This window comes from Varanus komodoensis, unplaced genomic scaffold, assembly GCF_004798865.1.
Source record: "Varanus komodoensis strain SLA01 unplaced genomic scaffold, ASM479886v1 scaffold6_4, whole genome shotgun sequence".
NCBI lineage: Eukaryota > Metazoa > Chordata > Lepidosauria > Squamata > Varanidae > Varanus > Varanus komodoensis.
The window spans coordinates 15125800-15139279 of record NW_025336347.1 but is presented as its reverse complement, the minus strand read 5'-3'; the positions used below and the strand labels follow the sequence as shown (position 1 = coordinate 15139279).

General features: G+C 41.3%; 1 protein-coding gene across 6 annotated transcripts in view; it reads left to right on the top strand.

Annotated features, from left to right (window-relative positions):
* Window positions 1–13480, top strand: part of PTPRG (protein tyrosine phosphatase receptor type G) — a 634931-nt gene that overhangs the window by 408475 nt on the left and 212976 nt on the right. For all 6 annotated transcript variants that reach the window (XM_044451810.1, XM_044451808.1, XM_044451807.1 and 3 more), the window contains one exon: window positions 798–893. In XM_044451810.1, the coding sequence (XP_044307745.1) occupies window positions 798–893 (96 nt within the window). The remainder of the gene's footprint in view (window positions 1–797; window positions 894–13480) is intronic.

Below are 13480 nucleotides of genomic sequence, written 5' to 3'. Positions count from 1 at the left end.
GATCATGAAAATGACTTAATAGACAGATGTGAACTGGAAGCCTGTACAAAGGACTGAGGTTTTCAAAGTGCTCATATGATTCTACTGCCCAGTAGGAGCTTCAGCTTTTTGAGGGTCCTTGGACAAATGACCCCTCAGTGGGCTTCCTTCATCAGTGAGTCAAGCTTCTCACCACAGTTGGCAAGAACTGTTCTTGCTCTTCCGCCTCTTTCTCAACATTGCTACCTCTTGCTTGCTTGACGGGTCAGGGAGCCAATGAGCAAGTAGGCAGGGACATCTCTTGTTCTTCCTTCTCACCATCACTGTTGTCAGGGCAGGTGAGCAAGCAGGCCACAGTGGTGAAGAGGAGAAGCTAATCGGAGGTGTGGCCCTTGGGCAAGTGCCAGACCGTACCTATGCTTGATGTCAGCCATTGGAACATTGATGCGCAACTTGTAACCTAGCCCCTTTCTATCATAATTGGATGCTGCAGCACACTTTAAAGTTTTGGATTACATCCACTGGTGCTCTTCTGCTATCAGGCAGGAATAGCTGCAGAATGATTTCCCCTCCTCCCTTGCAGCTCCTATTAATAACTTTGCATCATACACATTGAAACTCTTTTTGATTGATCATTTGTTTGGCTCTTTTAAAGTAGGTGAGAAGAAAGAAAGATTTTTCAAATTTCATGAAGTGAGCTTCATGACTGAGCCACAGAATAAACTCTTGAGTCTCCCAGGTCTGCAAACAATCCATTATCCATTTCCACATTCTGGCCTCAGTTTCTAACAAACGTCTTTCCTTCCCTTTTTTCACAGATGCAGATTTATTTCTACAATCCAGATGACTTTGACAGCTTTGGGACAGCAGTCCAAGAGAAAAGAATAATAGGAGCCATGGCTGTGTTCTTTCAAGTAAGTTACTCAGTGACCTGAACTTCTTAAACTAAGAGGCGGCAAAATCTCCCCCCAGTCCATTTCATTACTGTTGTTAGAGTGTTATTCATTGAATTGTTTCTGGTTTAATGGATGCATCTGTTTCCTCATTCACACCTGTCTAAATGAAGGATATTTCATATTGTCTGTTGTGTGATTTAAAATGTAAATAAGTGTGTTTAGAAACATAATGGAAATCTTTGCATGAATTATTCTGATTTTTATAGCTGCCTGACTGGTGCACAGATTGGAGAACACATCTATCATAGAACTTACCTTGCCATTGAAGTATGTTGCTCAGGTTCTTGGAATATTAACAGGCCGGTTGGGTGGGAGGAAAACTTTAAATTCAGATGCAACTTGCCAGCATATTAATCAACATTGTCAGTCAGTTTCCCTGTCCTTTCTCCACCCCATTTTCTTCTTTTCTTTTCCTTGTAGCAGTATCGTATTATGAATTGTCATGGTAACTAAATTGTTCGAGAAAACCAGGTTTTACAAATAAGTGAATTTATGGAGCCCCTTTTTATGAAATGCTTTTTGTGAAAATATGAATGCTCAGCTAGCTCATTTACAGGTTTAGCTCACCTAAGGACTTGAAGTGCGTTGCAGGGGCCACTGCTCGTGCTGCTGACAGGTCAAGTCAAACTGAAGTGATGTTCAGCTCCTTTGTCTCATTATATCGGTGAAATGGTTTTCCTTTTCTGAGTAAAGGATAAATTGAGGTGAAAGTGATGGTCCAACCTTATTCCAGTAGCCTGTCATCATATATACACATACAATATGTATTTCAGTGTAACAGGTCTCAAAGGAGCAGCAGACATTTTAAAGAAAATAATGGTCTCTCTTGCTTGCTCGCTCACTCACTCGCTCACACACACACAGACACACACCCCTCTCTCCTGTTTACATTCTGTGCTTTAAGTGCTCAAAATGGACTACATTACATTAAAAAACTGATAAGATGTAGAATATTAATATGTGGTAAAGTAACATGCAACAAAGCTAACTGGGAACTGTAAGACACCCTCTGCCTAAACTTGTGCCCTAACATTGCAAGAACGTTTTTAAAATGCTCATAAGGTTGCTGGTACTTCCACGGGTATGAAGAGATCAGTAAGAATGCAAAAGTCTCATTCTGAAGGCAAAGCCACACATTATTTCAAGCTCTGGCCTTTCGTACAGGGCTTCCTGCCCTGCCCCACACCTTCAGTCCAGATCCTAGAAAAGGCTCCCCATGGTCCCAGTCAGAATAGGGTTGCCAGCTGGCACTTCATAGAGAAAGAGAGACAACCCTATGCCCAAGGCAAGGCAACCGCAGCCCAGTGAAGGTGGTGTGTGTGACTGAGCTGCCCGAGGTGCCATGGCACACTTGGGCAGCTTGCAAGTGCTTTAAATAAATAGATACTCTGACCCTTTCAGGCCCCATTTTCACCTCTCCATTTGTAGTGGGGTGGGGAGAAATGGGTGCTCTTTCCAAGCAGTGCAGGGGGCAAGCTTCTCTGGGAATTATTGTTACTTGGCTTTGGATTTAAATTAAACTATTTTTCATTGAAGTCATTGTTATTTTTGAACATCTTTCTTTGTCTGGAAAGGCTGAGTTGGCCTATATTGAACAACATTACGTTGTTATTATTTTAACGTTTTTACTCATTTGAACTAGACCTTATTAAAAATAAACCATTTGACATTAGACTTGGTGTAAGATAATTGGACAAATTAATCCAGTAATGGTACAGGAGAAATGGTACTATCTGAAATTAGCATCCACAGTATACGAGTATAAGCATTCCAAATCTGGCCAGTGCATATATTCTGATGGTACAACCATATATGCAACTTTTTAGAAGTAGGATATACAGTTGCAGTCTTTAATGTATGTAGCACAAAGGTATTAGGAAGTAGGTTTGAGGAGGCCAGGTGCTAAAATAAGCTTTGCATAAAAAGTCTGCATATTATACAGTGCATATTATTATCTTCCACCACATTATCATGTGATTTACATATGGCATGTACTTTGTTTCCTGAAAACATTTTTCTTCATTTAAAGAAGCTGAAACATTTTTGAAAGGCACCATGGAACCCAATTTTTACCTTAATTCATATATCAATGTCAATGCCTTATTTTGAATGTTTCCACTTTAACAAATCTTAGGAACAGCCATGATTCCTGCCAACACTTCTTCAGTGCTCTAACCCACCTGGCCAGTCCCACAGGTGAAAGGAGTTACCATGGCCAATTGTGCATGTCTGGCATCAAACCATTTCAAAAGCAAGCAATGCCTTCACTTAAATTTTGAATAGGGCCTGGGTAGCTTCGATGGCTTCAACAGGCAAGCAAGTGGAGGCTTCTGTGCCTGGTGGGCAGATTTCAGTGGTGGAATAGCCCATCAGCAGAACTAGTCTGACAGCCCAGTGGAATGTGGCACTGGTCATAGTGGTGAGGAGAAGGGAAATGTTGGTTGTATGGTGCAGATAGCTATCTAAACAGGGCCCCTATAAGACTATTAAGTCCAGGTTTGTTATCCATGCTTTAGGCATTGTTTCCTTCTTATGTGTAGTCTCTGATTGTTCTTGTTAACACCCACATAGATTGTTTGCAATTCTTTTGAAATAATTCGCCAATACTTAAAAAGGAAAACATGACTCTGCAATAGTGGGACGTAAGCCTCAATATTATCCATCCTTCTCTTCTCTATTGCAAGTTCACAGACCCATATACTTGTATTATTCAATGATCAAAGAAGCAGTCAGTTTGAGACTAGAGCTAAAGTTATCTCTTGTCTCAAGTTCTACAAAGCCAGGAAATTGGAAGCTGAGACTGATGCTTGAACAGCTGTGCCCTCTGTTCAGTAATGATTTTTGGGAAATGTTACAAATTGTGCTTGCTTACAACCTACCCTCCATACGCCCTCACTTTTTCTTGCTCTTTCAAGCCCAAATCCACATAGTAAGGACTACCTGCAATGATGCCCCACCTTTTCCTCTTTTGCCGGATGAAGGATATGATTTCCTGTGTGACTAGACAAATGCTCTTTTGTGTTTGATCTGAGACACTCCATCCTCTACTAGCTCTTTGTCATTGTTGTTGACTCACAAGTGCAGCAAACCCAGTATGGATCAAGACCCTAGTGCAGGCACAGGGGTAACTGACCCTTTGTAGATCCAGCCCTTGCATTTTTATCCCAGCTGTGTCTCTGCTTTGGCACTGCAGTAGGGTGTAGCTTGACCCTAAGAGGTCACATTCCAAAGCTAAAAAAATAGACAGTGCACGCACCATCTCTAGATTTCCTGTGCATCATAGAATCTCTCTAGAAATGTCGGAACATTGGCAGCACTATAGCTTAAGCATTGCCACCCATCCTCTGACCTGCCTAGCAGAGGTCTTCCTGGCCAGTCTTTGTCTAGAAGATAGGGAAGGAACACACTGAATTCTTCAGTCATATGTTTTTCAGTGAAGAGCCTGAGGAACTGGGGCCATATTATGTTATAAATACTTACTGTTGTAAATTCACCCTCCCTGCACGCACAATGTCCTACTAAGACCACATTGTCGTTACGCAAATAACATCCAGGATACCTGGCAGCGTACTGCCTTTAGACCTCTCAATGGTATAGACATAGCATGCTAGAAATTGCAGGGCTTTCATTTTCAAAATATGCATAGATTGCACCCTAAACTATTTTAAGGGGCTTGGATTTGCCCCTTATACTTGTGTAACACCCACCTAAATGATAGGAGCTTCTCAGTGGCTGGATTGGTGTCACTGGGTTTTTGCAACACATGAACATCCCCGCCCCCAGCTTCACTCCCTCTCCAAGAACCCTTCTCTGAGTCTGAGAGATAGGATTCCATATCAGCGTTCTGCTTTATCACCTGGCTTAACATTGTTCTTTCAGAACAACAACTCCAAGTAAACTTGCATTATAATTAAAGCGGCTGATGTTGAGAGTTCCAAATATCACAAAGCTTTGAAAGTCATGCTGGATATCAAAATACATTTCCCTGAGTTCCTGGAGACTATTTCTATGCTCCATTTGGTTTCCATTGTGGTTGTAATCTCTGCTGCATATTGCATGCTGCAGCATCTCACTGAGTGGGAGCTAGTGAACCATGTCTTAGGAATACCTTGTGAAATAAAAGGTTTCTCCCTAAGCTATTATGGGTTGAATGCTCCTCTCTTAACCTTGTTTTATGCTGCATTACTGAAATATTCTTAATATTAGTGAGCTATCTCTGTCATATCTGCTGGGAAAGTTCTTAGGTAAATAAAAATTTAGTCTTTTTTGTGGTCTCACATAGAATTCTTATATATTAGCAAATACGGACTTCTGCAGCTTCTTTATGTACAAAATCAAGGCTTGGTAACAGGGCAAAGTATTAATGAAGCAGCAGCATCGATTGCCAATTATGAGTACCCAAGTGGTACATTATGGGTGGGCAACTTGTGGTCCTCCAGATATTTTAAGATGTAATGCTCTGCCAGTGGAGAGGAATAAGGGTCCCCTGCCCTCCTCTATCCCTGCTGAATAAAAGAGCAACAGAGGAAGGGAGGAAATTGCCATGGCCAAGTTTCCTCACTACCAAACATATCAGTAAGGACATCTCCAAAAAAAAAAAAAAAAAATCAGAAAGGACATGTAGATCCTTGAGTTGCAGTCTCCTTAGCAGAGCTGCTGGATGCTTGGGATTTTATTTACTCCATATGTGTACAACAGAATTCTCCTAAATTACCTCCGTAATCCTAAGAACAGCACTGAGTTGCTATTACCTATGTGGCCACATGGGTGATTGAAGCGGAAGGAAGAGCCCCTTTGTATAATCTACCTTGTGGGTTTGTGTCCAAGCTGAGATTTCCACAGGAGACTTTCTGGCTCACATCCTTCACTGTTTCTACTCCAACCCAGCTCTTCGATAACAGCCACATATTTCCTTTTTATATTTGGAGTCTAGCTTAAGTGAGTGTTACTCTGGACTATGTAATTGTTGGTGACACTCTTAATAATGAAGAACCCTCAGTTTTGCCATGTTTAATCTCTCCACTTCAGCCATATAAAAGTTTTCTTGCTGAGTTCATTAGATTTCAAGAACAGTTGCCAAGAGACAGTGTACACAGGGGCTGAAACTGAGTAAGTTAGAGTCATTATAACTTTCTTTTATTATATATTTGGTAAAAATGAATGTTGTGATACTTATGAATTTTCTGTGCAGAGTTTCTCACATTAAATAGCCCTTATAGAATATCAAAAGTATTAGTTTCTTGAGTTTGAAAAATACATATTTGGTTATAAGTTTGTTTGCTTTATTACTCAAATGTACATTCTGTTTTACACAGATTTATCAAAGCAGTGAACATATAACTTCATTAGCATAAAAGCAATATAAGCTAAATAGCAGTGAAATAACACACTGTTCTATGCACTACAGAGCACAGCTGATTGTGTCACTCTTCAGGGAAAGCCTATGTGAAGAAGTAGGTTTTAAGAAAATGTCTAAGAGAGCCACTGAGAATGGGATATAGGATTACTCAGATTCCTAAATCCGAGATCAGAGACGGAGCTCCAACTCTGGAGCCTGGGATCAGTACTCCAATCTGCCACCCCTGCAGATCGCAACAGCATGCAGGCTGGCTGGCTGGCTCTCTGAGGCTAAGAAATCAACACCAGAAAAGGGTATAGAGGGAGTGTTCTAGGGTGGGGTGAGAGGAGGAGAATGCCGCTTCCATCATGGGAGGTATTCTGATGATACTCTGCCTTTCTTTCTGTCCCCTCCAAAACCCCTCTGCTAGGTAACCATAAACAGTCATCTAGTAACTGTGCAAAGCAGATCGAAGGAAGAAGAGGTAACCTGAGTCCTCAACAAGAACTCAGTATTTTTATTATTTTATTTAGCACATACCCCACCTTTCTTCCTCTTGGAAGAAATCCAAGGCAGTGTACAAGCTTCACCTTTTTTCCATTTTTTTTCTCCATAACCACAACCCTGTGAGCTAGTTTAGGCTGAGAGTCTGTGACTGTCCCAAAGTCACCCAGTAAACTTCATGACTCAGTGGGGAGCAGAACCTAGATCTTCCAGCTCCCCAGTCAAACCCTCTACCCCCCATGCCACAATGGCCACATACAGAGAGCCATGAAAAAGGTTTCACTCTTCATCACCATTGAAAATGGGAGGGCCTGTGTAATGCAGTCGGCATCACATTCTTGAGGGTGGATGCCTTAACAAATAGACCAGGTGCTGCTGATGTGGCAGGGATTTGGTGCTTTTCTATTGTGCACACCACCTTTCAGCCGGTAAAAGAGCCAACAAGATGTTTGGCAAGGTAGATGGTCAGAGAAATGCGTGCATGAGGTTCAGTTCTTGGAACCTCTATTTAAGAAAATCTGGTGATGGGAACCTTCTCTTGGTGGGACCCTGGAAAGCCACCTGCCAATTCAAAGCCACATTCACAAGCATTCCATCCACCTTGCCTGGTTTTCTATTCTCCAGGGGTGGGCAACCTGTACCTCCTGTAATCCCTGATCATTGGCTGTGTTGTGCTGACAGACTGATGCAAGCTCTAGTCAAAATGCCTGCAGAGCCCAGGTTGCCCACCTCTGGAGTAGACAGTACTAGATAGGTGGTCAAAAAGTCTGACTTCATATAGGATGTCTCTCATCTTCTGCTGATTTGCTTTTTTAAATAGCTCTTGCATCAAACATCAAAAGTTTAAATAGCTCTTGCATCAAAACATACAATTTTCCCTATTTAAAACTTGTCGGGGATTTAAAAAGCATGGTGGAGGTTCCCAGCAGAATGTAGGAAAATTCAAATGCACAGTGGACCGACATTTATGGGTCTGCTCTGGATTGTGAACGTGTGGACTGTGTTTTAACCATTTTTTCTACTGTAAACCCTGGAAACATTTCTTTCACCAGCTGTCAGTACCATTGACCTGATGAATGAATAAAATTACAAGGTTAAATAGAATGAAAAATCTACACAGGTGCAAGCAGCATGTCTCCATTGGAGCTTGGCTTACTTTGTTTCAGACTGCATGCACACTTGAGAAAATTCTATAAAAAATGGCTGTTCGGGGGCTTTTTTCATTATTTTCCAGCTTGAGAAGTGAGCACAATTCTTTGATTTCCTATCTTATGAACTCGTTACAGGATGTAAATATTACGATTCATATAATATATGGAGATTTTATTTAATAGCCATTTTCCTGACATATTCTATTTAATCTTCACATGAAGGGTTTAAATACCCCAGGCTGGTGTACTGCACAGATTCAGAGTTTCAGAAATCATTGGCCAGGTTTAAGAAGGCAGAATGGAATTTGATTCGCTCTCCTGTGGACAATGTGCTGATTAATATTCAGGAATAAATTTTGTTATGCAAAGTGTTCCTTCCCATTTATCCTCACAACGCACTATGAAGGAGAAGTCTCCTTTCCAAGACCCCAGAGAGCTGCTGACAGTCATGGATCAAAGGGCTGTTGTGACTCCAAACAAGGCAGCTTCCTGGGTTTCTTTGCCCTCCCCATGTCAGGCTCAGAGGTAGTGAGTGCCTCATGTCATGGCTTCATTTGCATCATGCTGACCCCCATTTTTGGATGGTGTTACAGTTGCCTGGCTTGCTGAGGCTTTCTGTGCTGTGTGATTCAGGCATCAGGAATTGTTTAAGAGTTAAATAAACCTGGAACAACCCGACAACAACCCTGTTTCCTGGATTTGCATAACATAGCAAGCCACTGCAAGCTGAGTACCTACAGGCTCCATGCAAAAATGGGGCCCCTAGACACCAAATAGAGTACAATAGTCCCATGGGTCAATCAGGCCATTTGTGACTGTTGTGTTATGCAAACCTGGGTGCTGACTACATCACAGCCAATCCAAGGCTTTTCAGCTGGCAATGTTTTTATTTTTTGTTTTTAAAGGCACCTATAAGTAGATGACATAGGCATGGAGTAGTTCTGTGACCAAATTTCATTTCAGACATGGAGACTCAAAGAATTAGAGGCTGTGGAAGTGTCAGCACTCTTTTTGATTGGAACGATCATGTACATAAGTACAATTATATTATGGGGAAGGGACAGGCTCATCAAAAAATAGGATTAATAATTGATCATGAACCGAAATGTGATCCATGCTTAACACCTCTGGACGTGAGGATCATTTTTATACAATGAGGATTTGATTGCATGCTGTTCATGGGTAGCTAGGCTAGTGATCTGTAAACACCGGAAAAATATGGAATTGCCATGTACCTTTCAGCATTATAAAAGAATGTGGAGACTCTCTCTTATGGACAAACATATGCAGCAGTTTTTATGGCACGACACAGGATGTCACCGAGTGCTGATTTCCTTTCATATCCCATATTGACAGGAGCCCAGCTGTGCAAGGATCGCGGCTTTGTTGTGTTTTATTTATTTATTTAAACATTTCTGTACTGTTCGGTTAGCTAATTCTCTCAGAACGGTTTACAAAATACAGTTTGTATTGAAGAAGATTACCTAGCTATTCCACTTTGAACGTGCAACTTCCTTTTTAATCTGTATCTGATGGAAAACTATTCTGATTAGTTTATTGTTAGCCAATGTGGCACAGTGATTAAAATCCAGGAGTGGCTTGGGGTTCTGGTCCCCACTCAGGCATGAAGCACCCTAGGTGACTCTGGGCCAGCCACTGCCTCTCAGCCTAAGCTACTGCCTCACGGGATGACTGTTGTGGGGATAAATGTAAAAGAGAAGGGGAATCATATATTTTACCTCAAACACATTGCAAGAAAGGTGGGATGTAAAAGAAACAAGTAAATAAATTTGCTTTTCAGCCGGTTGAACTATTATTTTTCTTTTTCTTTGGATTTCTAACACTGAAATGTTTATTAAAAAGAAAGAGGCATTCAACTCAAGGAACAGTATGAATGGTAGATGCTCTTTAGCATTGCAATTTTACTAGATGTGCCATAGGATCTTATTGAATACACTTGGTTTTGTCACAACTCCCGTTTATATTCTCATGCCCACAGGCTGTGTGCATTGCCACATTCTCCCCGAGGTTAAGCCATTAAAAAGTCCATTACAGACTCCTCCAAACGTGCGAGTAGGTCAAGGCTTTCGGCTGTGAACCTCACATATAGTTCTGTGGTTCCTTTTTAGTCCTTTGGCTACCATGAAGCTGCATGTCTGGGTCTGAACTGCATTGGCTTGCCAGAACCAGAACAGTCACAGCAGTTGCTGGGAGAATCGGGAGAAGGGCTACATAAGAGAAGCTCTTGCCTCCAGTCCCTGCCTTGGCCATAAAGGTCTTGCTGGCTTGCTCTGGTGCTTCCTGGTTGTTAGTTGGACTTTTGCTGTCTGCTCGGGGACCCTGCCTTCCTGCCTGCCTGTTCTGCTTCACCTCACCTGGCTTCCTGAGCTTGCTTGCCATGCCTTGCCGCTCCTGGTCCCCTCTTTGTTTTCCTGCACCCAGGTCCCAGTTCCCTGTTGTGTTGCCTTCTCAGTTCCTGTCCTCTGGCCTGTTCTACGTGCTTGTCCATTGGATCACACCTTGCTCTACACCCTACATCTGTCTGGAATTGCATCCTGGACAGGCTGCTGGACTGGGGATTGGACTCTGGACTTACCCAGCTGGCCTGGTCCCAGGGCCTTTGTCTAGCATCGTGGTGCCTACGACTCAGACTCTGGCACTGCACAGTTTGAATTCAAGGCACAGCATGGTCAAATAGGTCTCTTTCCTTTCACCATTCTCTTACTACCACTCTATCTCCTACCTACTTTTATCCCACTGATGCTACGAGTACTTGTATATCTTTACTAGTGAAGATAAAAGCAGTTTGGCTGCATGATTTTCAAGAGCAAACAAAACAGGCTTGTGTGGAAATAAGTTGCTGCTTCCTTGTGCATGTCTTTTCCAAATTCCAGCCCTTTTGACAACATTACATAAGCAAACATCCCCAAAGTACCACAGAACTATATATGAGTATAACATGCGGTTCTGCCCACAAGCTGGAATGCCTCTGTGTTTCATTCAAGTCAGAAAGTTGGAAAACATTTCCTTTTTTCCAAGTTGGGATTTTGTTACAATTGAGATTGACTTGTCTTTGGTTGATTTTCAAATGGGTCTTTGTGACAGCTGACATGGATTTCCTATTTAAACTGTTTATATGGTCAGCTCTGAGCCCTAGATATTCTGGCTACTGCCCTGTTGCTTCCCCCTTATGCCTTCTGCACTCTGGCTTTGAACTACAACTTTGCCTAACAATCCATGTTAAAGGATGTCTATATGCCGGTACCATCCTGTGGAATTTTCTCCCAGATGCTTACTTGATCCCAAGATTGTGGCAACTGCATACATCTCTTATTAAATGTGAGGGCATTTTGACTTCAGAATAAAGTTTGATTCAATACCACGAAGCAGTTAGACTTCTAAGGAATTGTTGAAGATAAAATCATACTGGCATGAGCATGTATATTTAAGGAGAATGGTGTTTTTGCAAGATAGAGCCTTGGGTGGTGTCAGAGATAATAAATAATTAGTTTAATAATAAAGAAACATATTAGTTTTGGAAGCAAACACCTTTTTTCCTGACTGTTTTCTGCCAACAGAAACCTGCAATTCTTGGCACATGGTGGTTGCAGCCGGCTGTTAAAACTTTTTGGTTCACAGCCTGACTGTGCGGTATAGGAAGATAATTTTAATATCTGCCCAAGTATGCCCATATCACTCTCTCCTGCTTGATAAACAGTTTCATGGTAAATTTAAATAAGGCATGGGAGTATGGAAACTAAGACATTGGCTACAGCCTTTCCAGACTGTAATGCCTTGATTTGACATCCTGTTGTGGAATGAGACTTTTAAATTATCTCTTATTCAGAGCATACAAACATGCAAGGTCTGGTGGGATAATTTCCTTACATGGCTAATCTGTATTTCTCCTTTTCAGGCTGTCCTAGAAGTCTCTGATTGAAGACATGTTTAAATAGTCCACATTGGTGCAAATCTGGCTCAATACATTTTGCTGCTTAAAGAGGGGAGAAGAAGGATGACTTCTCCCAATTCCGCCTGCAGAGAGTTGCAGAGTGGCACTTGCATTTTATTTCACACTTGGCAACAGGATAGGTCAGCTTGCTAGTTTAGGGGTGTACAGTATCTGACACCCATTCACTGTTGCCTCCATGTCACCCCTCATCTGCTGCCTGAAGCAGTAGCTCACTGTGTCTCAAGGCAAGGAAATTCACGAGTAATTTGTCCCTAACTCCTTGCGTCTTTCCATCAAAAAAGAAACATGGTGACCATGACCACACAAAATAATTTAATCAACAACTTTTTCAAGTGATCTTGTTTTTCTTCTCACTGGTTTTCAGTCAAGTAATATAGAATTGATTTTCTTATCACAAAATTCAAGGACATTCATTTTATTTAGCAAAATTTGTCCGTTTTTCAGTGCTGCATTGAAGAGTGTGTGGGGGCCCTTGTTATTGAATTTTGTGGGCCTAGTATAATTTTTCTATAAACACAGCTTTCAGAAGCAGGAACCAGATGCATCAGAGCTCAATAAGTGCCTCAAAATGGTGTTTGTAAAGTGGGGTCAGAAAAGAAATAGGGTATAGATTATCCTATTGAAGGTAAAATCATGCATACAATGCAATGCTGGAACTGGTTCTTAAGGTTTTTTGTTTTGTTTAGTTTTTAGTGTTTCAAATTACCAATCAAATCAATTCAGATAGGCTTATTTTCTGCCACTTTCCATGAAGATGTTGAAATTCAGAACCAATTCCCTTGTGTTACATTTGCAGTCCTGTATGCAAAATTGTTTTCTTTTGGGGAGTAATTTTATGGCATCTCTTCAGGAATTCAAACCCTTTTTTGTACCATTGAAGCTTGCGTTTCAACTTATTCAGTGAATGAATAGCCAGCCAAGCAATCTAAGGAGCAGGAAGCTCTCAGACCCTGGAAGAGGAGTGAGCGAGAGAGAGAGAGAGAGGTTTCTGTAATGAGAAATTTGTTTTGTGCGTGGATTCAGTTACAAAGTCTCCTGAAGGTGCTTTTGTAGCTGGTTACTAAACACTGCCACCATTTAGAATGTAATAAAGGGTCTTGTCCTTGTTGTCAAGTGATATTTTTTTCATTAGAAAAATTGCTAGCAGTCATTTATTACGCTCTTCCTTAATGTGTGGTGCATTTCAGACTGCAAGTGATGAGAAAAATTCATAGGGGCCCCAGGGTCTAGGGGCCTTCATAATATTGGAGTAACAGCATGTTGCTTGACCTTTGAAACTTTGCCACAAGGTCTTCATGACAAGAATGCAAGATATTTTTGCTTGAGGTAACAAATGGTTTTGATTTATACACCTCTAATTCATTTTGCTCCATAATGTGTCCCTTGTTTAGATTGTTGGGTGCTTCTTTGGCCCAGAATTATGCTGATTTATTGTTGATTTGCCACAGACTGAAACCTACTTTGTATGGCTAGATTGCCTGCAAACTTTGTATGTTTATCTACCCAAGTTACATGCTGAACAGAAAATGAATTATAAGCTGAAGAGTGTTATTTCACTGAGCAACAATATAAATATATA